At 45.9% G+C, this 21,520-nt stretch overlaps 1 protein-coding gene across 7 annotated transcripts in view; it reads left to right on the plus strand.

Annotated features, from left to right (window-relative positions):
• Positions 1-21,520, plus strand: part of NUMA1 (nuclear mitotic apparatus protein 1) — a 72,404-nt gene that overhangs the window by 36,773 nt on the left and 14,111 nt on the right. For all 7 annotated transcript variants that reach the window (XM_058687893.1, XM_058687894.1, XM_058687895.1 and 4 more), the window contains exons 2-12: positions 502-575; positions 7,247-7,332; positions 13,095-13,174; positions 14,270-14,352; positions 14,919-14,999; positions 17,225-17,312; positions 18,871-18,991; positions 19,511-19,668; positions 19,955-20,072; positions 20,178-20,295; positions 20,644-20,784. In XM_058687893.1, the coding sequence (XP_058543876.1) occupies positions 534-575; positions 7,247-7,332; positions 13,095-13,174; positions 14,270-14,352; positions 14,919-14,999; positions 17,225-17,312; positions 18,871-18,991; positions 19,511-19,668; positions 19,955-20,072; positions 20,178-20,295; positions 20,644-20,784 (1,116 nt within the window). In that variant the 5' untranslated portion in view covers positions 502-533. The remainder of the gene's footprint in view (positions 1-501; positions 576-7,246; positions 7,333-13,094; positions 13,175-14,269; positions 14,353-14,918; positions 15,000-17,224; positions 17,313-18,870; positions 18,992-19,510; positions 19,669-19,954; positions 20,073-20,177; positions 20,296-20,643; positions 20,785-21,520) is intronic.

Below are 21,520 nucleotides of genomic sequence, written 5' to 3' on the forward strand. Positions count from 1 at the left end.
ACCTAACTGACTGAGCCACCCAGGCGCCCGAAGTTTTATAGTTATTTTATTTTATTTTATTTTATTTTATTTTATTTTATTTTATTTTATTTTATTTTATTTTATTTATTTAAAAAATTTTTTTAATGTTTATTTATTTTTGAGAGAGAGAGCACGAGTGGAAGAGGGGCAGAGAGAAAGGGAGACACAGAATCCAAAGCAGGCTCCAGGCTCTGAGCTGTCGGCAGAGCCTGACATGGGGCTCAAACCCATGAGCCGTGAGACCATGACCTGAGCTGAAGTCGGACGCTCAACTGACTGAGCCACCCAGGTGCCCCTATAGTAATTTTAATGTGTACTTTGAGCTTCTTTCTCAAAATTCCCATGGTGCCTTGGTAAATTTAAGTGCTGCGTGAAGAGAGATTTATTTAAATATTAAGAGCCAGTAAATTGAACCACTTCCCCCTTAATCGTTCATCATGGATATCTGATATAATTAACTGCTCTTCTTTTGGTTTTCAGGTGCATTGGGGTGACTGTTTGGTGTCACCAAGATGACACTCCATGCCACCCGGGCAGCGGCACTCCTCTCTTGGGTGAGTAGTCTTCCTCTCTTTTTGCTGAGAATTTTCCCAGAAAGTTTGGAGGGGTGCGAGAGGGAACCAGGGCTGTGTAACGTCTTCTCATCTCCAGATTAAGGAAATAACAGTTTTCCTTTGCCTTTCTCCTTAGTTTTTAACTTTTATTATCCCTGGTGATGTTGCTGCTGACAATGGTCCGTAACTCTGCTTGTGTGGCTTAGAAGAGTATTATCTTCTAAGCTTCTGTATACCTCTTAGGAGAAGTATAAATTTCTTTTCTCATGGGACGGTTGGCTGCAGCACGGCATAGAGACCCATCTTCATTTGCTTCCTTTGCATTTTCCTAACTAGAAGGGTTTATGCTGAACTTCAGTAACATGCAGGGACTTTGGTCTTGAAAGGCCTTTTATTGTAGGGCAAGGTTCTCCTTGCTTTCTTTACCATGTTTCTGTCTGTTTCCACTGTTTTCCTGTTGCCTTCTTGATTACTTAAATCCTTGTGCTAGATCTTTTCATACATTTGTCCAAGACAAACAATGGCAAATGAAGGAGTAATACCGAGCACTGGGAACATAAAGGTACAGAGAAACAGAGGAGGCCACAGAGTGTAGTGATGACAAGCATGGACCTTGGAGTCAGACAGCCTGATAGAATTAGCACTCTCACCTGTGTGCGTGACCCAGGGCAAGTTACTTAGCCTCTCAGCACCATATTTTTTAAATTGAAATAAAAATACATCATAGAGTTATTATGAGGACAATGAAATAATGTTTGTAAAAAGCATTAAGCACAGTATCTGAATAAATAATAATTCTTGATACTTAAAATATTGCCAGGGCATGCTATATGGTACAGGGTATTTTAGTAGTCACCCTGACTACTGATCAATTAGGGCCAAGTGAAAAGCCAATCAAAAAAATTACAGAATAGTTTGAAGGACGGACATGAATTTTTAATTTCCAAGTAGGGTGGGCTTAATAAGACATTGTCTTTAATTGCTGTAAATCTCTAGTCAGGAAATGTGTTTAATATACAGGATGTACAAGGGTGCCTGGGTGGCTTAGTTAGCGTCTGACTCTTGATGTCTGCTCAGGTCTTGATCTAGGGTCATGAGTTCAAGCCCCATGTTGGGCTCTGCGCTGGGTGTGAAGCCTACTTTAAAAAGAAAAAAAAAAATAACAAAACGTACATTCTTAGTCTTCAGTTTCTGAAGTAAATGTGAATTTTAGTTGTACAGTTTAAAATGGGTATTTTTATATTTATAGTTTACTTATTTTATATTTACATTACATTTCAGTTTATTTTTCAATCAAAAGGTCTCATGTTTATTACTGAACCAACCTACTGGTGCAGAAGCATAATGACAGAGAAAAGTCATTTCCTTGATAAAACAGATCTGCTGTTGAGGTAGTGGGAAGGTGATGGAGTAGGATGTAATGGAATAGGAACATACGACTTTCAGGCGGCATAAGTGTGTGCCATCTCATGTATGATCCCTTGTAGACCCAGCATCGTTTTCTCCAGAGCTGCCTCTTGGAGTTGTATCAGATTTTATTACCAGTTTTTATCCAAATCCACTGGAGAATGGGACGATTCTGCTTTTGTTTCTTGGCCAGGAATCGCTTGATCCTGAAAGTCTTGTGAGAAGACATACTGAGAAACCGCACCACACAGCACGATGGCAGTAGCGGAGAAGAGGAGAGTCAGTGTTTTATATCTATGTTAGAAACATTGTCTCTTCCTTTTCCGCCCCTCATCCCCAGGAAGGGGCTGGTTGTGAGCTATGTCTCTAGTTCAGCGGATTAACTGAATATTGGGGGATCCTTTAGCCACATTATTTTATTTTTTTATTTTTATTTTTTTTAATGTTTATTTATTTTTGAGAGAGAGAGAGGCAGAAGGTGAACAGGGGAGGGACAGAAAGAGAGGGAGACAGAATCTGAAGCAGGCTCTAGGCTCCAAGCTGTCAGCACAGTGCCTGACATGAGGCTTGAACCCACCAACCGTGAGGTCATGACCTGAGCCAAAATCTGATGCTTAACCAACTGAGCCACCCAGATGCCCCTAGCCACATTGTTTTAAGTTCATCAGTTTATTTATTTAGGTCCTAGGTTTGGTTTTATGGTGAGTACTACCATTACAGAGAACAGACATAGGGTTAGTCTTATTTAACAGCAGATACTTGCATACTTTTTTCAAGAGTCAGAATGAACATGCATTAAAATTATTAATATATAGTTATATAGAAATCTTCAATTTAAACAAAAGATTGGGGCATCTTGGTGGGTCATTTTGTTAAGCATCTGACTTTGGCTCAGGTCGTGATATTCTGGTTCTTGAGCCCAAGCCCTACTTAGGGTGAACACAAAACACCACCTTAGGTGAGCCCCGCTCCTCTCTCTCAACACCCCCCCCCCCCCAACTCCTCCCGGGATTCATTCTCTCTCTCTCTCTCTCTCTCTCTCTCAAAAAAAAAAAAAAAAAAAAAAAAAAAATGTATATATATATATATATATAAAAACACATATATATGCATACATACACAAAAGGCAGCTAAAGTGGATTTTATGATACTGTAGCAGCATCAAATAATACTTGTTACATTAGGGGGAAGAGTGGCATAGAACACACACATGTGACAATTATAGTTGTGGTTTAGCAAAAAACAACGTAGGAAAAAAGACTAGAAGGAAATACTTCAAAATACTAAAAATGCATGGATTAAAATACTAGAATGAGTGGGTTCCCTCCCTACCAGGTTTTCAAGTAATTTATTTTATTGTGTCAAAATGAATTTATAGTTTGCTTGAAGTGTATCTTGAAATTGTTCCCTACCCAGAAGTTACCATGAATAAACTGTTATAGGGAATAGGGAACTTTTTAAGATTCAACAACCTTAAGTAACTCTGAAAACCTTACAGGCAGCTCTTGGGTTGTTTATCGTTTAGTGAGCTCGGCCCTCACTCTTGTGTTTTGAACCAGACTAATGAGCTTCTCCACTTCCTCAGCTTTCCAACAATTTCTCATTTGAGAGCAAAATAATGCACAGGAAGAAAATACATGTTTATATCCATGAAAGAAACTGTTGCTGGATTCTTACTTAATTGGTGTGGGATGAATCCAGATTCCTTAAGTGACTTTAAATCCGCTAACTGGTGTGATTTTTCAGTCTTGTTAGTGACACAGTCCTTGAATGTTTTTCTTAGATTAGAGGTATTAAAAGGAGGCTGTTTTGGGTGCTTAAGTCTTGGCACTCTCTTCATTTTCAGCTGATGGAAAAGGACCTTGGCCTGGTCCTTCAAATCTTCAAAATCTTCGAAAATTTACACTCGCCTTTCCTGACTAATTAGATTAAGCGTGACAAGATGGTATAAATGTATTGTCTTTAAGGCTTCAAAGAGAGGTCATATTTTATGTTCTACTCTTTTTTTCCCCCTTAACTTTTAGCCTATTTTAATTTAGATCCATCTAGAAGTTGTTTTTTTTAAACTTTTTTTTATATTTATTTATTTATTTATTTATTTATTTATTTTTTTTTTTTAATTTTTGGGACAGAGAGAGACATAGCATGAACGGGGGAGGGGCAGAGAGAGGGAGACACAGAATCGGAAACAGGCTCCAGGCTCTGAGCCATCAGCCCAGAGCCTGACGCGGGGCTCGAACTCACGGACCGCGAGATCGTGACCTGGCTGAAGTCGGATGCTTAACCGACTGCGCCACCCAGGCGCCCCTTTATATTTATTTTTGAGAGAGAGACAGAGCGTGAGCAGGGGAGGGGCAGAGAGAGAGGGAGATACCACATCTGAAGCAAGCTCCAGGCTCTGAGCTGTCAACACAGAACCCGATGTGGGGCTCAAACTCATAAACTGTGAGGTTATGATTTGATCTGAAGTCAGATGCTTAACTGACTGAGCCACCTAGGCGCCCCTAGAAGTTGTTGATATTTTTAAGTTTATTTATTTTGAGAGAGAGTGGGGAAGGGGCAGAGAGAGAGAGAGAGAGAGAGAGAGAGAGAATTCCAAGCAGGCTCTGCACTGTCAGCACAGAACCTGATGTGGGACTCGAACTCACAAAGTGCAAGTTCATGACCTGAGCCAAAACCAAGAGTTGGACACTTAGCTGACTGAGCCACCCAGGTGCCCCCCTGCCTTTTATTTTTAAACATACATTTAAAAAAATTTTTTTAATGTTTATTTTTGAGAGAGAGAGACAGAGTGTGAGCAGGGGAGGGGCAGAGAGAGGGAGACACAGATGCTGAAGCAGGCTACAGGCTCTGAGCTCTCAGCACAGAGCTTGACTCGGGGCTGGAACCCATGAACCGTGAGATCATGACCTGAGCCAAAGTCAGACACTTCACCGACTGAGCCACCCAGGTGCCCCTAAAAGTTGTTTTTAACATAAAAATATTTAACTGAATAAATAGTATCATTTCTGTGGCTGAGTCATTGTTTCTTTTTATTTAATACTCTTGATTCTCTAGTGCAGTCAGCCTGTTTAACTACTGAGAAGTAAAAGTTTTGCTACATCTACTTCATTATTTTAAAATTTTTTTTTTTTTTTTTTCAACGTTTATTTATTTTTGGGACAGAGAGAGACAGAGCATGAACGGGGGAGGGACAGAGAGAGAGGGAGACACAGAATCGGAAACAGGCTCCAGGCTCCGAGCCATCAGCCCAGAGCCCGACGCGGGGCTCGAACTCACGGACCGCGAGATCGTGACCTGGCTGAAGTCGGACGCTTAACCGACTGCGCCACCCAGGCGCCCCTTATTATTTTAATATTAATAGTAATAGTGCTTTGCATTTAGCACTTGTATTTTGTAACATATTCTTGCACCCATAATTCCATTTGAACCCACACCAGTCCTCTAAAGTAAACAGCAAACGGGGTAGGAATTCCATCCATTGGGCAAGTGAGAAAGTAGGTACGGAGAGAAATAAGTTGATAACAAAGGTTCCTGGCAAGTTCGTGGAAGACCTGCACCCAAAATCTTTATCTGGGAGCTCTCATCCCAGTTATCTACCTTTCTTTCTGTCAGATTATCTAGTAATCTCTACACCCAGTGTGGGGCTCGAACTCACGACCCTGAGATCAAGAGTAGCATGTGCTTCCGATGGAGCCAGCCAGGCGCCCCATAGCCCAGTACCTTTTAAAGAGCACATTTGTAAACAGAAACTACTCATTGCACATAATAACCACTGTGCTGAAGTTCTTAAAAATACCTTGTTAATAAGCAGCCTAAGTTCCCTCTTACCTCAGTCTTGGACGTGTGATTGACTGACTTAGCAAACCCTTTGTTCCTCTGGTAGTAACAAAGGTGAAGTTCAGCCCAGGCTTCTTCTGAACTTGATGCCTTTGGAATTTCTGAGGTTTTCCTGGAGAAGTTGACTGTATATGCTTGTTGAATAACCTGTGTACCTGACTCATTCGCAGGTGACTGACTGCTGGTGAGTTTTCTGGTTGTAAAGACTGATTTAGGTGGATGCCTGCCTAAAGGCAAAGAAGAGAAAAAGGCAATTGAATCAGGATTGCCAAGTTTCTCTCTGGGGTTCCCAGCTCTTCTTTTCCTCCCTTATTTTTTCTTTGTTATCTTGTTCTCTCATCATTTCTCCCTGTGTCAGCCAAAGGTTTATGTCTGGAAAGGATTTTTAAAATGTGTAAATAACAGGGGTACCTGGGTGGCTCAGTCGGTTTAGCATCTGACTTCAGCTCAGGTCATGATCTCGCGGTTCCTGAGTTCGAGCCCCGCATCGGGCTTGGTGCTGACAGCTCAGAGCCTGGAGCCTGCTTCGGATTCTGTGTCTGTCTGTCTCTCTCTGCCTCCAACCACCCCCCCCCCCCCGCCCCCAAATAAATAAACATTAAATAAATTTTATTATTAAAAAAATTTTTTTAACATTTATTCATTTTTGAGAGACAGAGTGTGAATAGGGGGGAGGGGCAGGGAGAGAGGGAGACACAGAATCCGAAGCAGGCTCCAGGCTCTGAGCTGTCGCACAGAGCCCAATGCAGGGCTCGAACTCACAAACCACGAGATCATGACCTGAGCTGAAGTTGGACGCTTAACCGACTGAGCCACCCAGGTGCCCCAACGTTAAATTTTTAAAAAATGCATTAGCAAAATTTTGTATCTGTGTGATAGTATATAAAACATATGTAGTATTTAATGTAAGTTTTGAATAGATATTTCAAAGTCCACGAGATAGAAAGGGCTATAATGTGAAAATTTGAGCTATGGAGGGTTATAATGTAAATATTCAAGAGATACAAAGAGCAATAATACAAAAAACCTTTCTTTTAACCCGCTTCTCTGACTCCCCTGTCCCTAGAGGCAGTGGTGGTACAGGAGAGTTTCTTGTGTGTTCTTCCAGAGCCATTTTATGCCTAGTTATAGTTAAATTATATCCCTAGTGCTGGAGCATCTTCAGAGAATTTTGGCTCTCATTTAGTTGAAGCCAGAGGAAGGGGTCTGAGGCTGCACGCAGGTGGCTGTTACTGGGCACGTGGCTGCAGCAGGTTCTCTCCGCTGAAGTGCAAGCTCTGAGGACCAGCTGTTCTTCGCGCCTGCGGCCTGCAGCTGTGGGCACCCACTGTGAGCAGGCTCATTGTCGGCATCTGGGGAGCACGGCCAATGCAGTGCTCCTCACACTCGCAGTGGGTCACCAGGCTCTCCCCTTTGTTTCACAGGTGAACAGTCTGCACGTAGCCAGCCCCGTGGAGGCCGTGCTGCAGCTCCAGGACTGCAGCGTCTTCCTCAAGATCATTGACGGCATGTGAGTATACACCACACCCCTCTCCAGCCTCCCACGTGAGGCTGAATGTTGGGCTGGGGACCACATTTACTCCCTTTCCTTGCCGACAGCTGTGACCAGAAAGCATGGGCAGGATTGCCAGCGTGGGGCCCTGAGGCAGGAGCACACTGAGCTCATTTCCTAGTCACTCTCTCTCTCTATGGGAAGAGGTTTCCCTCTGGTCCCATCCCATGGCTTCCTCACTCTTGCACAGGAGAGCCTGCAGGTCTCTGTGCTTTCACAGGATTTCAAGAGTCTGCTCTGGGGCTCCCTGTCCTCTTGTCTCAGTGAGAGTCTTCCATACCTTCTCGTGGCTCTGGCCTGTCCTTACCTCACAAGCCCTCCTGGCAACCTGTAAGGCCAGGAGGAAGAAAGGGGAAGCTCTTGCACTTAAGGGAAATAAGCAGCACCTAGAAATCTTATCTCTAACTTGTTAGTGTGCCACAGATCTGCCCCTTTCTAAACCATTAGAGCTTTTCTGGGGGTTTTGCCTGCCTCATTAACTTGCTTTGTGAGGTCGATTAGCATTTGATAAGCTGCTTGTTGTCCCCTAGCCAGGATTCTAGTGAGCTTTTTTTTTTTACATCTGTCTTTGAACGTCTCAGTTATCTGGGAAATCAGCGGAGTGGGCCTCCCCCTTGTATCTTCCCTCTCTGGAACCAAGCAAAGATGTGACCTACAGTTACAAGGGTCAAGCTGTAACCTACAGTCATTTTTTAAGGCTCATATAGTTCATTCTTTTTCCTCTGTCATCAAGCCTTCAGAAATTAGGGCAAAACTGACCTTTCACATCTTTGTGCTGTGGGCAGAAGTAGAGGTCAGCCATAATGTAGAGAATTGAGGGGACAGAGAGGACCATCCCTTTTCAAAGGAAAGCACAGTAGACAGCCCCCAGGTCGGGGATAGTCTGAAGTGTTGACTGAGACTGTTCTTGTTCCACACGTAGCAGGTAAGAACTGGGGTGGGGGCTTCAGTATCTCTGTGAAGCAGTTTGGCCACCCTTTCATAGGGAAAGGAGGCAGCACTGAGCTTGTCAGAGGCAGGGGCTGGATCTGATTCACCTTGAGTTCCTCTGTGCCTAGCTTGGGACAGCACATTGATTCGGTTTTGATTAATGTTTGTTGAGTAAGTGAACAAAAATGTAGTTGATACTGTTCATCACCGAAGTCTAGTGGAGCTGAGTAGCCTAGAACAGATGGATTCAGCAAGAATGGTTTTTGGTTTTAATTTTTTGAATGTGTTTTTTGAAGTGTATGTTGGTGGTGGGATGTCTTATAAGGTTTTTTTAAAGTCCCTGTGGCTCTAACTAGCACCTGCCTTAGTGCCTCTGAAAGAGGTCACTATTTTCTTACTTTGGTACAGACAGTACCATTTTCTTTCCCAGTTACCCAGGCAGGACCTTTCAACATCATCTTGAATTCCTCCCTCTCCTTGGCAGTGATTCTACTAGGTCATCTTCCTCTCATTTTGTCCTTTAGAAGACTTCTCACATCTCTGCCTCTGCCTCACTCTGGATACCTGGCCCTCGTGGCTTGGTTCTGCTCTAATCTGTGTGTATTCCCAGGGCATTCCTGTTCATGTGACCTCAGGAACCTTCTTCCTCCAGTCCTCCTTTCATTGTGGTACCCCACAGCTGGTGGACCTCAGGGATGGACTCTTTATTGCCAGGAGGTTGAAATCTAAAATCTCCAGCCTTGGCATTGAAGAACTTTGATCAGGGACTCCTCTCCTCCCACCAGTCTTGTTTCCTACTCATTTCTAACTCCATACCTACCCTATTTTTTTTCTTCCCGGATCCTGTAGAATTTCCTAAGTTCTGGATTTTATTTTATTTTTTATTAAAAAAAATTAAATTTTTTTAATGCTTATTATTTTTGAGAGAGAGAGAAAATTAGCGGGGGAGGCCCAGAGACAGGGAGACACAAAATCTGAAGCAGGCTCTAGGCTCTGAGCTATCAACACAGAGCCTGACACAGGACTCGAGCTCATGAACTGTAAGATCATGACCTGAGCTAAAGTCGGACACTTAACTGACTGAGCCACCCAGGCACCCCTAAAAAAATTTTTTTAATGTTTATTTTTGAGGGAGGGAGGGAGAGAGAGAGAGAGAGCGAGTGAGCAGGGGAGGGGCAGAGGGAGGGAGACAGAGAATCCAAAGCAGGCTCCAGGCTCTGAGCTGTCAGCATAGAGCCCGATGTGGGGTTCGAACCCACAAACCACAATCCTGGCCTGAGACGAAGTCAGACACCTAACCAATTGAGCCACCCAGGCATCCCTTGATTTTATTAATTGTATCATGGTACTGCTTAACTTGTTCTCCCCGCCGTCACCCCCCTCCCCCACCCCCACCACCTCCACCCCCACCACCTCCACCCCCAACCCAACCTTGTTCCCTGTAAACTGGTAATTAGATCCAAGCTTGATTAGCTGAAGGGTTTTTGTTGTTGTTTTCTTGTTTTTGCACAGATTCTTCATAGGAGAATTATGTACCACCTATAAGTTAGCATTTTGCAATTCTTTTTTTTTTTTTTTAATTTAAATTTTATTTTTTTTAATTTACATCCAAATTAGCATATAGTGCAACAATGATTTTAGGAGTAGATTCCTTAGTGCCTCTTACCCATTTATCCCATTCCCCCTCCCACAACCCCTCCAGTAACCTCTGTTTGTTCTCCATGAGTCTCTTCTGTTTTGTCTCCCTCTCTGTTTTTATATTATTTTTGTTTCCCTTCCCTTATGTTCTTCTGTTTTGTCTCTTAAAGTCCTCATATGAGTGAAGTCTCATGATATTTGTCTTTCTCTGACTAATTTCACTTAGCATAATACCTTCCGGTTCCATCCACGTAGTTGCACATGGCAAGATTTCATTCTTTTTGATTGCCGAGTAATATAGCCTTTTGCAGTTCTTAGTGAAAGGAATTATCTTTGAAACCCTAATGAAGTGGTAGATCTACACAGTTAACATCAGTGGCTGGTAAAATCATTAGGCTGACGATACCTAAGCCTACCATTTAATTTTAATGTCACGAAAATATGGGCAGCCAGGTGTGATGCTCTTTGTGTTGTAAAAGTACAGTAGGGCGTAGCATGGTTTTTGGTATGTGTGTTTTTGTTTTTGACTTAAGAATAGATCAAGGTGGGATGCTTGGTTGGCTCAGTCATTGGAACATGCAACTCTTGATTTCGGGGTCATGAGTTTGAGTCCCACTTTGGGGATAGAGATTACTTAAAAAAATAAAATCTTGGGGAAAAAATAGATCAAGGAGCGTTTGTTTTTGAGGAGATCAATTTCCTTGGCTTAATGACAAGAGCAGTAGAAATGTCCAAGAGGTAAGCATGTGTATCCTTGGTTTAGCAACTGTAGCTTGGTAACCTGGTGGGAAATTTTCACTGGGAGGGTTATAAATTCAAGATGCACATTTTCCAAGTTGTCTTCTAATGCACTGCCTGAGCCTTAGACTAGGAGAAGTGAAGGTGTAGGGAGGGTAAGAGAGGAGGGAGAGAGAACACAAATATATGTGTGTGCGTGTGTGTGTGCGCGCACGGTGGAGGGGAGGGGCTGTTGAAATTCCACGTTAACCCTAATCTCCATCTCGGATCCAGACCAGTGCAAATCAACTTCCTTTGGGAAGACAGATGTGTTCTTGGTGAACGTGTTCTGGCTTTTTCATTGTGGATGATGCTACTGTTGCTAACCTAAATCAGATGCTGGTTCTCCAGGGAAGGCCGTGGAGGATGGCAGGGTTGGTGGCAGATAGCAGCTGTGGGGCTTGAACAGGTCTTGTTCTTTGGCCACTTGGCCTTCTCTCTGGGAAAATACATTGACATCAGCCCCTCTATCAAGTTTCCCTTTCTGTTCTATGTGAGAATAGCCTGAAGCAAAAAGGCTGTCCCATCTCTGATACCTGTGAGACTTGACTAGCAAAGTGTAGTAGAGTCATTTTGCCAGAAAACCTAAAGCTCTGACATTTGTGTTACTGACCTTGACCTCTCCTCTTCCTGTTATAAAGCATCCTTCATCTGTTAGTCAACCCATACTTACTGAGTACCTCCTGTACCCTAGCTTTCAGGTCACACAGTTAGAGGGGTCATTTGTAAGTGATGCTGTTGAATCAGTCAGTGCTGCAGAAAGTCCTGAGGGGGAGGAAGGAGTCATGACTGGTAGTGGTTGTGGATAAGACTTGAACTCACTTTTTTAAAAAAATTTTTCTAATGTTTACTTTTGAGAGAGAGAGCATGCAAGTGAGGGTCAGAGAGAGAGGGAGACCCAGGATCTGAAGCAGGCTCCAGGCTCTGAGCTGTCAGCACAGAGCCCAAAGCGGGGCTCAAACCCACAAACCTTGAGATCATGACCTGAGCTGAAGTTGGACGCTTAACTGACTGAGCCACCCAGGCACCCCTGAACTCACTTTTAAAGGATGGGCTGGATTGTTCCAGGTCCAGCATGTTTAAAGTATATTCCATGTAACTTTACTTATCCTAGGGGCTTAGTGGGGGGAAAAAGAGGTTTTGTGGTCAGATAGGTTTAGGAAATAATTCACGTTATATCCTTTTCTTTAGAAAATGCTCAGTTTGGTTTAACCCAGCGTTTCTCAAACATTTAACCTGAGAACCCTCTTTGTTTTTTATCTAATGGAGTACACTTAGGGAAATTACTGCTCTGTGCTGAGGCAAGGAGTCACAATGTTCCAGATTGTGGGTAGGTAGGGAAGATGGCTCTTTTAGGAGCCTGGGAGGAGATTGGCATCTCCTGATGGCTTTGTAGGAGTCCCTAATCACACACCAGCTATCCAGAAAATGGCTTGTGGGGGGTTCACTTGGAAGAATCCTTTGTAATCACGTGGGAGAGGGAGGGAGGTACATTCGTGGTCTTGGCTTGGGTGCTGCTTATGCTTTGCAGGATGTCCGGCACTGCTAAGTTCTCTGGTTCTCAGGCCCTCCCTGCCCTCCAGAAAGTTGACCGAAACCTGGAACATTCAGTAGAATCTGGAGGTTGAGGAACAAGAGGCCCCTTTAATTAGTATCTCCAGCCATAGAAGCCCAAGGAGAAAAGTCTGCTTTCTGACTTCTAGTGAAGCTGTTCCCCGGTGAGGTTGACAGGGCAGTTAGCCTGAGCACCAGGGGCCCAGGCTGTGTGAGGGCTCCCCCTGCTGCCTCCCTCTCCCCATAGCTCTCTCAGCATGTAGCCTGCCCTTCCAGTTAAACAGACCAGCACAGCAGTACCCATCCACTTGAGTGTTGTCCCTTGGCCTTAGCCATCTCAACCTTTGATCTGTTGTGTTGAACTCTGCCCTGTCCCTTCAGAGCCTTGGGAATTCCCTCCTGTTCTTTCAGTTCTTTGACTTGTTTTTCCCTTTCCATCATTTGTCTTACTCTCACTGTGTTTCCCAGGCTTTCTGACCTTTTACAGTTAAGCCATTCCAGACTACTGAACCTAGCTTCCCCTTCGTCTCTGTCATCTTCGCCCTCTCCCCTCAGCCCCCTTCCCACAGAGCCTTTCATATTCATGAAGAGGGTGGCAGAGTTTTTTCCAGAAGGACCTCCTGCCTCAAGTTCCCACTTCTCACCCACCACACAGTTCCTTCTGACCAAATGGTGTCTTGGTATCTTCTCCCCTGCCACCAGCATCTCTCCCAGATCCAGTGCAGACCAAACCTGAAGGAAGGGGCAGGTGGCATGGAATGGAGTAGTGAGGGGGGAAGGATTGCTAAGTACTCTGGTCCTGATACTTGTTCTTTTTCTAGCCACGGCACTGATGAGGGGCAGCAAATCCTGCAACAGCCGGTACCAGAGAGACTGGACTTTGTGTGCAGTTTTTTGCAAAGTAAGCACCTTTCTTACCTAGCTGAGAAGGAGCTGCTTCCTCAACTCCCAGGACTTTGGGAGTCCAGAGGAACCAGCTCACAGGTGTCTGGAGGTGCAGAGGCTCAAGGCTGCTGAATGTGTACCACAGAGATGAATATAACTGTTTCCCTGGGTCTGGTGATGCTTATGCCGTCACTGAAGAAGAGTGTCCCTTCAGTCCCAGAGCCCATCTCTAAGATCCAGGTAGAGCCAGAGGGTCAGTTTTTAGCACTCAGCACCTGGGGCTCCCAACACCCCCCCCCACCATGCAAGGAGTTGGAGGAGAGGGATGGATCCATGTTATCCTCTTTCCCTTGTAAGAAAAACATTCCCCTGGATGATTTTTAATTAATTACCTAGGCAATAGATGGGGCAGAGGCAGATTTAGGTTGAGGTCTTGGCTCTTCTACTCACAGCTTGTATGGCCTTTCTGGACGTAGGTTTTTTGTCTATAAGATGGAATAATTGCTCTTAAGGTTGATAGGTAGTAAGAACAGATGTAAAGTTAGCACAGTGTCAGTTCCCCTCCCTTGTACAGTCATGGACACAGAGTCCTCCTCTTTGACACAGGAGCTATCAGCCATCACCCCCTCAGGAGAGTTATGGGAAAGGTGATAATAGATTTAGATAAAGCAAAGGTTAATTGATAGTTGGCATAACAGCAGAAGAACCAGGTGTCCCTAGTCCTCCTGGTCTAACTCGGCTTCAGGCTTCCTCTACAACCTTACTTGGAATAAGACCCTAGAGTGACCTGGAATCTCTGGTTCCTTCTCTGTGGTGCTGAGCAGGAATTGATGCATTGGGTGGGTGAGTGCAACATCATGTCCCAGTGCTGCTGTGAATTCCTAGCCTGCTTTTTTCTTGAACTATCCCTGTAGTCCTTGGGCTGACCTAGGATAGAACTAACTTCAGGTGGAAATGTGTATGTTGGGGGAGAGAGGACATAGGAGCAAGGAGACTTATGTCTCCTAGCCCCACCAGAGACGGTGATTTTCTTCTACTTTGAGGTGTTCTCATGATCTCAGGAATGGTGTCCAGGAAGTTCACCCTGTTTTCTACATTGTCATCTTTACAGAAAACCAAAAACATCCCTCTTCTCCAGAATGCCTGGTGTCTGTGCAGAAGGTGATGGAAGGGTCAGAGCTGGAATTGGCCAAGGTATCTATGGGATATCGGATGTGGGGGTGGGAGGGTGGCACCAATTGGACCTGCCAGGCCTTCTCTTGGTGATGAGTACTTTATTTCTGGGGCTCATGGAGGTTAGAGGTCAGCCATCTGGCTGAGGCAGAGGCTGATTTAGCCCAAGGAATCTCAGAGCCCATGCCCTATGACAGAGATTACTAGACTGTTACTGTGAGCCTCAGTGAAGACGTGGCAGGAATTGGGCCTCACCCAGGTGTCATAGTCTTCTTTTTAGCTCAGTCTCTTTCATTCCCTCCACTTCCTGTTTCTGGGTGCTGGCCCATAGAGGGCAGTTTAAGCTTTGTAGTTAGGTTCCATGAGTCCAGGAATTCAGTTGTACACCAGGCTTTTTGTACAGTGGGCAGTAAGTCCTCAATCAGGTGTTTCCTGGTGCAGTTAAGGGCAGGGACCTGGGGCTACTGAGTTCTAGGAGCTTTGGAAGAGCCTCTGGAATAGTTCAGAGTCCCCAGAACATTCCAGAGAGGGAAGCACTGAGAAGAGAGACAGTCCTGCTCAGTGACTGTCTTCTGTTTGGCTTCTAGATGACCATGCTGCTGTTATACCACTCCACCATGAGCTCCAAAAGTCCCAGGGACTGGGAACAATTTGAATATAAGATTCAGGTAAGCCCTGTGTCTCCACCACACCTGGTGGGCCTAGCTCGTGCTTCACCCTACTCCATTGGTTTTCTTTCAACAACGTATATTGTTATTTTAAAAAATTAGGTTGTAGGGGCGCCTGGGTGGCTCAGTCGGTTAAGCATCCGACTTCAGCTCGGGTCACGATCTCGCACTCCGTGAGTTCCAGCCCCGCATCAGGCTCTGGGCTGATGGCCCAGAGCCTGGAGCCTACTTCCGATTCTGTGTCTCCCTCTCTCACTGCCCCTCCCCCGTTCATGCTCTGTCTCTCTCTGTCTCAAAAATAAATAAACATTTAAAAAAATTAAAAAAAAAAAAATTAGGTTGTAGCAATTCCAGCCATTCTTTATAGGATGTCTGGAAAATATTGAAAAGCACACGAGGGAAATAACAATTGCTTCTAATCTCATTTCCAGAGACAACTGCTAACTTTTAAGGGATATACTTCCAAGTCCTTTTGTGTGTGTGTGTGTGTGTGTGTGTGTGTGTGTATTTTTTTAATGTTTATTTATTTTGAGAGAGCGAGAGTATGAGTAGTGGAGGGGCAGAGAGTGAGAGGGAGAGAGAGAATCCCAAGCAGGCTCTATGCTATCAGATTTGAACTTTTTTTTTTTTTTAATTTTTTTTTTTAACGTTTATTTATTTTTGAGACAGAGACAGAGCATGAACGGGGGAGGGTCAGAGAGAGAGGGAGACACAGAATCTGAAACAGGCTCCAGGCTCTGAGCGGTCAGCACAGCCCGACGCGGGGCTCGAACTCACGGACCGCGAGATCATGAACTGAGCTGAAGTCTGACGCTTAACCAACTGACTGAGCCACCCAGGCGCCCCATGAACTTCTAAAGCATGAGATCATGACCTGAGCCGAAGCTCAGAGTCAGATGCTTAACCCACGGAGCCACCCAGGTGCCCCATTCATGTTCATATATTTAACTGTAGTTGTAAACTCTAGTGGTAACTCTACTGTGTTGGGATAATATGTAGAAATTGTGAGTGTATATTTTTACACAAACTGTCATTCCATGTGTCTCCTCCTTTCCTCTAATGGGAGGGATTAGTGAGAGAGAATATCTTTGTCCATCATGACCGTCTAGCTCAGAGCTGTTACCTTCTCTCCCCTCCTGTACTTGGTCCCTAAGTGCATTTGCTTCACTATAGAGGGAATGACCTGGTTTCCAGGAACTACCTGCCTGGAAGGGTCTGATGTTGGCTTTGCTTCCTGTATGAGCAGCTGTCCTTTATTTCCCAGAGCAGGAGGAGCTGGGATGCCAGAGTGGGTAATATAGGTGACCGGGGGGTGGGGGGGGGCATGGGCAGTGCCTAGAGAGCTGTGGCCTTTCACGTAGTGGTAAAAGTGTTGAATCATCTCATTTTATACTCATTTAGCTCATGGCTCTCCTCTGAGGTTGAGGTTGTTGTGGCATGAGAAGGATGGGTGTCTCCTTCCTTTAACCTTTTCTCTGCTGCAAGCTGGCCACAGACCTGGTAGAAACAAATTCTTTTGTTTGTTTTTAAAGTCCATTTATTTATTTTGGGAGAGAGTGTGTATGAGCAGGGGAGGGGCCGAGAGAGGGGGGAGAGAGAATCCCAAGCAGGCTCCGTGCTGTCAATGCAGAGCCCAGCATGGGGCTTGATTCCACAAACTGTGAGATCATAACCTGAGCCAAAATCAGGAGTCAGACCCTTAACGGACTGAGCCACCCAGATGCCCCAGAAACAGAAATTCTAAAAGATAAGGAACTATATAGCAGGCTGGCCAGAAAAGTCCAATCAACTCTGTAGCTTTGGAACTCAGACAGAGAAGGGCAGATTTTACAGCTGAGCTGGTGGGTAAACTTTGGATGAGCCCTGGAGGTGTTCTCACTCAGAGAACAATAGTGAGGGTCATTTGGAAGAGGGCAACATAGTTACGTATAAAAGCTTTCTGTCTGCACTACTGTCTTTGCCCATTTTCTTTTTTGTGGTCAGGAGTGAAGTCAGGTAGGAACTCTTTCTGACCCTGGGTCATCTTCAGGGGAACCGAGAGGGCGGGAGCCAGCAGGGCTATGTGTCTCTAGTAGAATGTTCTCAGCTGGACTGGGGGGCTTTAGGCTTTGAGAGGAAGACTGGGCTCCAGCAGCTCCTGGGGCTGACACTGCTGGCGTGGTGCCCTCTATCTCTTCAAACCTCCCTAGCACCTAAAGTGATGCTCTTCTCTCTCTCTGGTCCAGGCTGAGTTAGCAGTCATTCTCAAATTTGTGCTGGACCATGAGGATGGGCTAAACCTGAATGAGGACCTAGAGAACTTCTTGCAGAAAGGTAAGTAGGGCCCATTCCTGAGGATGCCCTGTCTGAGCTAGGCACTGCTAGGACCCCAAATTGTTGAGAAACGCCGTGGGGGTTTGTTTCAGGTCCCAACCAGGCAGAGTTTGTGCTCAGGAAAAGTGTGTGTAATTGGAATAGGTTGATTTCTGGGCCACATTGCCACCATCCCAGTTCCTACCAAGCTTCTCCTGCTGCCTGGCGGTGCCTGAGCAGGACGTTACATGTGATCTCGTCTCTGTTAGGTTGTCCTTGAGCACTTCACACATACCTTTTTTTTTATTAAAAAAATTTTTTTTAATGTTTATTTTTGAGAGAGAGAGAGAGAGAGAGAGAGAGAGAGAGTGCATGCACAAGTAGGGGAGGGGCAGAGAGAGAGGGAGACACAGAATCCGAAGCAGGCTCCAGGGTCTGAGCTGTCAGCACAGAGCCTGATGTGGGGCTCAAACCCACGAATTGTGAGACTATGACCTGAGCCAAAGTCAGACACTCAACCCACTGGAGCCACCCAGGCATCCCTGTTTTTTATTTTTTAAGCAGTTGCTACTGTAGGCTTAGAAGCTGGGAGTAATGCCTAAAAAAAAAAATGGCTTTTCCCCCTATGAAGTTCATGTTCTAGGTGGGAAGGCAGATGCATAAATCAGTAAGTATGATGAAGAGTGAGTGCTAGAACAGAGAGGTACGTGATCTACCAAATGCCTTCTGTAAGTACAGTAGAAAGGGTGAGAGCTCCCCCTGTCTTCTGATGAACAGGGTATCTAATGACAATGGGATGTGAGAAGTGGGTCAAGGCAGGTTCTTTTCCAGCCACTGAATTTGATGTTCCTCATATTCACGTTCCTCTTCAGCCCTTCAGATGGAGATGTTGGAAGTATGAGTCTAGAATGTAGGTGAGGGCTCTGGGCCAGGTTATGGGTGTACAGGTCAGTGTGTGGATGACCATTGAAGCCATGGGCACTGTGGGCAGCACAGGGAGGCGTCATCAGAACTCTGGGAGCTTAGATTGTGGGTGTAGGAGGGAGGGGCAGATAGGGAGACTAGGAATGGGTGTTTAGGGGTAGGAGAGCCATGTGAAGGTAGTCGTGGGAGCCATGGGAGGGGAGGAGGTTTTGAGAAAGGGGTTGTGTTGGCAGGACAAGATTTTAGAGTGGAGGAGTTGAGAAAGGCCATTGGCTCTCATCTGAGAGGTTGGTGGGCTGAGAGGAGGAGATCCTGCTCAAGGCTCCCAAGCTGCCTCTGCAGTGTTGGATGGGGGGGAAAGCATGAGCACTTGGTCCAGTGTCTAAGCAGGGAGGACACCCTCACTCTCCTGTGCTCTCCTTGATCACTTGCTGAGCTGTGGAAACGGAAGCCACTTGCTTCACTGGGCTTAGGGACACTGACCTCTGGCTAACCCAGACGCCAGGTTTCAGATTCTGCCTGGTGGCCTCCTTCTATAGCTTACATATAATTGTCTGTGGATCCACTTCCACTAAGGCAAGTTCTCAACTTGTATAAAGATGCAAATCTTTTCCCTCTATTAACCTCTATATGGTTGGTTTACTCCTTGCCCTAGCTCCTGTCCCTTCCACCTGCTCCAGCACCATCTCCGAAGAGCTGTCCCCACCCAGCCACCAGGCCAAAAGGGAGATTCGCTTCCTAGAGCTACAGAAGGTTGCCTCTTCCAGTGGGAACAAGTATGTGCTGGGCCTCCTCTCCTGGGGTGGGGCCTCAACATCCAGTCTTCAAATCCCTGCATTCTAGAAGCTAACACTGTTCACCAACCTGTTACGTCATCAGACAGCACTTAGAGTATGCTGTAGATGTTCTCACCTGCCCCAGTATTAATTAGGGGAATTGGTTGGCATCCATTTTTAGCAGAAGGCCTCAAAGGCTCTGTTCCCTGTTTATGGAATTCCTTTCTTCCTTGGAGACGATGCTAAAGTCCCTTTTCTCAGTGCAGCTCTGCAGAGGTGAGGGTAATTTTTTTTTTTTTTTTTTTTGACAAGGAAATTGAAATTGAGGCTAGGAGAAGGGAGAAGAAAAGCTTTCTCGAGGTCAGTCATGAGGCATGAGATAGCACTATCAACAGAGCGGAGGTGCTTAGCCTCCCAGCCAGTGCTCACATCCCTAGAGCGCTGCTTGCCCATCCCTGCCTGTTGCTCTTCTCTTCAGCCTCACACTTCAGGCTCTGACCATGGCGTCTCCTTCTTCAGCTTCCTCTCAGGTTCTCCAGCCTCCCCTATGGGCGACATTCTGCAAACCCCACAATTCCAGATGAGACGGCTGAAGAAGCAGCTCGCCGATGAAAGAAATAATAGAGATGAGCTGGAGCTGGAGCTGGCTGAGAACCGCAAGCTCCTTACTGAGAAGGGTAGGTGCCTGGCACGCTGGCAGGTGTTGTGTGAATGGGCAGCATTGGGGATTTTCATCCGGGGAAGTGCTGGGCTTGTGTGAGGAACGGCCCCCTGTTCTCTGTTTGTTCTGCTGGCTCTGGAGCTTAGGGCTCAGCCATGGGCCAGTCAGGCTGGCCTGGAATCTGGTGCTGCCCTTGGCCTCATCCTCCCCTTCCCTTAGATTGGATGCCACCTCCTCCTTCTCTCTTCCCCTTCGTTCTTTGCTGACTCTCCACTCTCCTCCTTTCCCCTCCTCGGGCACAGATGCGCAGATAGCTGTGATGCAGCAGCGCATTGACCGCCTAGCTCTGCTCAACGAGAAGCAGGCGGCCAGCCCGTCGGAGCCCAGGGAGCTTGAGGAGCTCCGTGGCAAGAATGAGAGGTATAATTCTGCCTGCTTCCTTCCCAGCTCCACACCCCACTCTGTACCCATGGGGTGGCAGTGAGGGTGCTACCGTCTTTTCTAACTGCCCCAACTCCCTCACAGCCTCACTGTGCGTCTCCATGAGACTCTGAAGCAGTGTCAGGACCTGAAGACAGAGAAGAGCCAGATGGATCGCAAAATTAACCAGCTTTCTGAGGAGAATGGGGACCTTTCCTTTAAGGTGAGGGTTGGGGGGTGTAGTCCCCACTTGACGGTCCGTGGGGCTGAGTTAGTCTCGAGGATTCTCGAAGAAAGGGTTGAGAAGAATGTCCTGGCATCTGTCCTATGCTCCAGTCTCTGTAGAGACCTGCATACTTTGGCCCTTTCCTTGTCCCATAATTGGCTGCTGCCAGGGACGGGGTTGTGGCCCTAAATTTTGAGTCTTGAGTTAAAGATACGGTTGGTTGTAATTGGTTTGAGCAGGGTTAGATAGTCAGACACCTACAACCCCTGGAGTTCGGGAAACAAACAGCAGTGGTGGTACTAGTTTTGACCTTGGGTGATGGGGGCTCCCACTTGTCTGTCCCAGCTGCGGGAGTTTGCCAGTCACCTGCAGCAACTACAGGGTGCCCTCAATGAGCTGACAGAAGAGCACAGCAAAGCCACTCGAGAGTGGGTGGAGAAACAGGCCCACCTTGAGAAGGAGCTCAGCACAGCCCTGCAGGACAAGGTAACCTTCTGCTTTGGGGTGTCAGGGCCACAGTCTTGGCTACCTGTTCAAAGTTCCATTTACCGCTCTATTCTTTGGGGCCTTTGGGAATTAAGCTGTCTCCTCTTGAAGGTTAATAGTGCGCCGTATTGGGAAGATGTGAGCTTAAGTCCAATGTACCACCTTTGAGTCTTATCTTTGCTGTTTACAAGGTGTGGTTCTTGGACAAGTTATTTGATCTCTTTTCTCTCTAAGCATGCTTTGTGTAAAATGGGAAGGATAACAAGTAGCTGCCTCATCAACCATTATAAGATACTGCATTTATTGGGTGATGCGAAGTAAGTTACCAGTGAATTAGTTACTATTTTTTTTTTTTATTTTATTTTTAAGTAATCTCTACACCCAGTGTGGGGCTTGAACTGACAACCCTAATGTCAGGAGTTGCATGCTCTACCAACTGAGCCAGCCAGGTGCCCCACTGTTATTTTTACTGCTATTTTTAAGAACCCAAATCTACCATTTATTAACCCTGTAGCCCTAGGGGAAGGCACTTAATATCTGAGCTTCAGATCTTGATCTGCAAAAGAGGGACAGCAATAGCTACCTCCCATCTCTGTCAGGTGGATTATGAATTCAGAGAGGACCCAGCATAGTCCTGGTGGCTGCTTAGTGAGCAGTGGGAGGAAGAGGGGCTGAGGGTGGGAGGTGCTATGGTTGCTGCTGTTCATGCCCAGGAAGGCTGGGGATATTTTTAAGC

Source organism: Neofelis nebulosa, chromosome 10 (assembly GCF_028018385.1).
Source record: "Neofelis nebulosa isolate mNeoNeb1 chromosome 10, mNeoNeb1.pri, whole genome shotgun sequence".
Classification (NCBI taxonomy): domain Eukaryota; kingdom Metazoa; phylum Chordata; class Mammalia; order Carnivora; family Felidae; genus Neofelis; species Neofelis nebulosa.